At 43.8% G+C, this 3,147-nt stretch overlaps 1 protein-coding gene across 1 annotated transcript; it reads left to right on the top strand.

Moving 5' to 3' along the window:
* The first annotated feature begins 1,637 nt into the window (after positions 1-1,637).
* On the top strand, positions 1,638-2,783 carry LOC115949999. Its single transcript, XM_031067254.1, has one exon. The coding sequence runs from the start codon at positions 1,638-1,640 to the stop codon at positions 2,781-2,783; it is 1,146 nt and encodes a 381-aa protein (XP_030923114.1).
* The last annotated feature ends 364 nt before the right edge of the window (positions 2,784-3,147 follow it).

Raw genomic sequence — 3,147 nt, 5'->3', positions numbered from 1 at the left:
TCCCTTCTTGGAAGGAGAGTTTGTTCCGTGTATTGTATCATTGTTCTCTAGGAGTATCACGCATACTCTTAGAGCTTGTAGGGCTTTTTTTCGAGGGGTTTGGGAAATAGTGTCCATATACTCTCCTTCTGTTTCGTGTGAACCTATTCTCAGTATAGAATGGAGCAACTGACCAGGAGTTGGGAAGACATGTCACTGTCGGATAAGGAGAGACAGGATTTCGCATTACCTGAGGATCATCGAAAGGGAGAATTTGTTATTGCGGCTAAATTCTTAACGTCGCGTTTTCTTCAGATGGAAGCGGTAGCAAGAACTTTCAAGCAGATATGGCGTTTCAACAACGGATTTAGGATTCGCAATCAAGGAAACAACACTGTCCTGTTTGTCTTTGATAACCTTGCAGATGTTGATAAGATCCTGAACAGCCAACCTTGGAGTTTTGACAAGCACTTGATTATAATGCAAAGGTACACGAATGATAGTCCAGTCAATGAGCTAGCTTTTAACAAAGTCCCTTTTTGGGTACAAGTCCACGATATCCCATGCAGTTTTTTAACGAGAAAGGTGGCAGAGAAGTTGTGTGATACAGTGGGTGAGGTCCAGAAGTCTATTAGAGCAGTGGATGACGATGGAGGTAGTTTTTTCAGAGTTCGGGTTCTGGTGGATGTCACTCTTCCGTTGTGTAGAGGAAGGGTTATCTCTCTACCAAATGGACGAAAAAGCTAGGTAAACTTTAAGTATGAACGATTGCCTAATGTGTGTTACTGGTGTGGGCGGTTGGATCATGACGATAGGGATTGTGAACTCTGGGTTGAAAGTAAGGGAACGCTGACCAATGATCAGCAACAATTTGGCCCGAGTCTAAGAGCACCACCGTACAAGACATCAGGTAGGGACGTTATATATGTTCCGGGGTATTTTGAGGGAAGAGCTAGGCGTCCTCAAGGCAGAACGGTGGTGGCTGGACCTGTGGAAGTGGCGCCGGACATGGAAGTGGAAGGGACAGGTGGAGTAATTACTGCTGAAACCGTTGCATGCCATGAGTCACCCATTAATTCAGGAGGGGCGTCAGTTATGAAAGGAAGCCTTAAACATGCCAGCTCCTTCCCGGATTTAATGCAGTCTATGGAGAATAAATCAGGGAGTAATGATTCAGGTATACCAGCAAATCCAAACGTGATTGATGCTGAAATAAATGTATCCAATTCAGCAAAATCCGTTGAGCAGCAGTGTACGTTGAGCAACGTAAATCTTGGCATTAATTTGGGAGACTCAAATTCAATGCCCAAGATAATAGGGTCAGCCTCTGCTAGCAGGGTGTCGAAGTTAATGAAGGAAAACCTAGTTGATTCTAATTTGGACAACCCCACACATAACTATGCCATCAATGAGCCTTTGATCCAAGCCGTTGATGGGGAAGTGTCACAATCTACCAATCTTAGAACGTGGAAAAGGTTTATGCGCCTTCCTAAACCTAATGAGGCAGAGACTAAAATGGAACGGGGAACAAAGAGGAAATCAAGTCCAGAATTTTCATGTCTACATGATGTACCTAATAAATGCATGCAGGTTATTTGTGTTGATCAGGATAATTCTAATGTATTGGTGGAGGCTGTGGAGCAACCCCGCCAGGAGCCATGAGTCTACTAGTGTGGAACTGTCGCGGGCTTGGGAACCTAGTGACAGAGAAAGAGCTTGGTGAGATTTCCCGGGAAAAAGATCCCTCTGTCATGTTCATTGCCGAAACATGGGCAGATGAAGCAAGGCTAAAATCAATAAAACATAGGTTACAATTTGATCACATGTTTATGGTCCCTCGGATTCATAGAAGTGGGGGACTCGTGCTGTATTGGAAGGATACTATCAAGCTGGATGTGGAAACTTCATCAAAAAACCACATTGATTGTATCATAGGGAAGGGTAGTGAAGATGCATGGCGGTTTACAGGTTTTTATGGCGAGCCTATTATCCATAGAAGATTTGAGTCTTGGGAGTTACTGAGACAGTTGAATAGGCAATTTGGCTTACCTTGGCTGTGTTGTGGGGATTTTAATGAGATTTTGAGAGGATCGGAGAAGATGGGAGGAAGTACTAGAAGTCACGCACAAATGCAACTTTTTAGAGACACAATTGATGAATGTGGTTTTTTGGACATGGGTTACAAGGGTCATCCGTTCACATGGAAGAAGTTTTTTAGTGATGGGAGAACAATTGCAGAGAGATTGGATAGGTGTTTGGCCAATAACGAGTGGTTGGTTCGATTTGGGGGTTCTATGGTGCACCATTTGACTTGTAGTACTTCGGATCATTCACCCTTGTGGATCTTACCCGAAAATCTGGTGGTGACTAATTCAGAGAAGCCATTCCGGTTTGAAGAGATGTGGCTAGCGGAGAAAGGGTGTACAGAAACTGTTAAGGCCGAATGGGGGAAGTGCAGAAACAACACCAATAATCCATCGGGCATTGTCGGAAAAATTGAGAATTGTGGTAAAGCTTTAACAAAGTGGAGCCGCAATTGCTTTGGTAGTGTCCGAAAAGAGTTGAAGCATAAACAAAAACTATTGGCTCAAGCAGAACTGGAAGCTCTTACTACGGGAGTGAATTTTAGAGCAAGAATGCTCAAAACCGAGGTCAATGATCTTCTTGACAAGGAAACAAGGATGTGGTTCCAGCGGTCCAGATCTCTTTGGGCTGTACATGGAGATAAAAATTCGAAATACTTTCACCGGAAGGCGTCCCAAAGGTTGAGGAAGAACCGGATTGATGGGATCAAGGATTCATAAGGCAGGTGGTGCTCGGATCCTAATGAGGTGGCTGCGGCCATTCTAGAGTTTTATAGTAACCTATTCTCCTCTCACCATACTTGCCAACCAGAAGTGGTTTTGGATTCAATTCAGTGCATTGTGTCTAATGATATGAATAGGCAGCTCTTGGAGGAATTCTCAGAAAATGAAGTTCATATGGCTCTCAATCAAATGGCCCCTATGAAAGCCCCGGGTCCGGATGGAATGCCCCCCATTTTCTACCAGCACTACTGGGATTTGATGGGTAAGGAAATTACTCATTCTGTGCTTTCTTTTTTAAATTCTGCCTCCCTTCTGGAACACTTAAACCACACTTTTATCACTTTAATCCCGAAGGTTAAAA

Source organism: Quercus lobata, chromosome 6, assembly GCF_001633185.2.
Source record: "Quercus lobata isolate SW786 chromosome 6, ValleyOak3.0 Primary Assembly, whole genome shotgun sequence".
NCBI lineage: Eukaryota > Viridiplantae > Streptophyta > Magnoliopsida > Fagales > Fagaceae > Quercus > Quercus lobata.
Note: the sequence above shows the minus strand (reverse complement) of the source record. Positions and strands in the feature narration are given on the sequence as shown.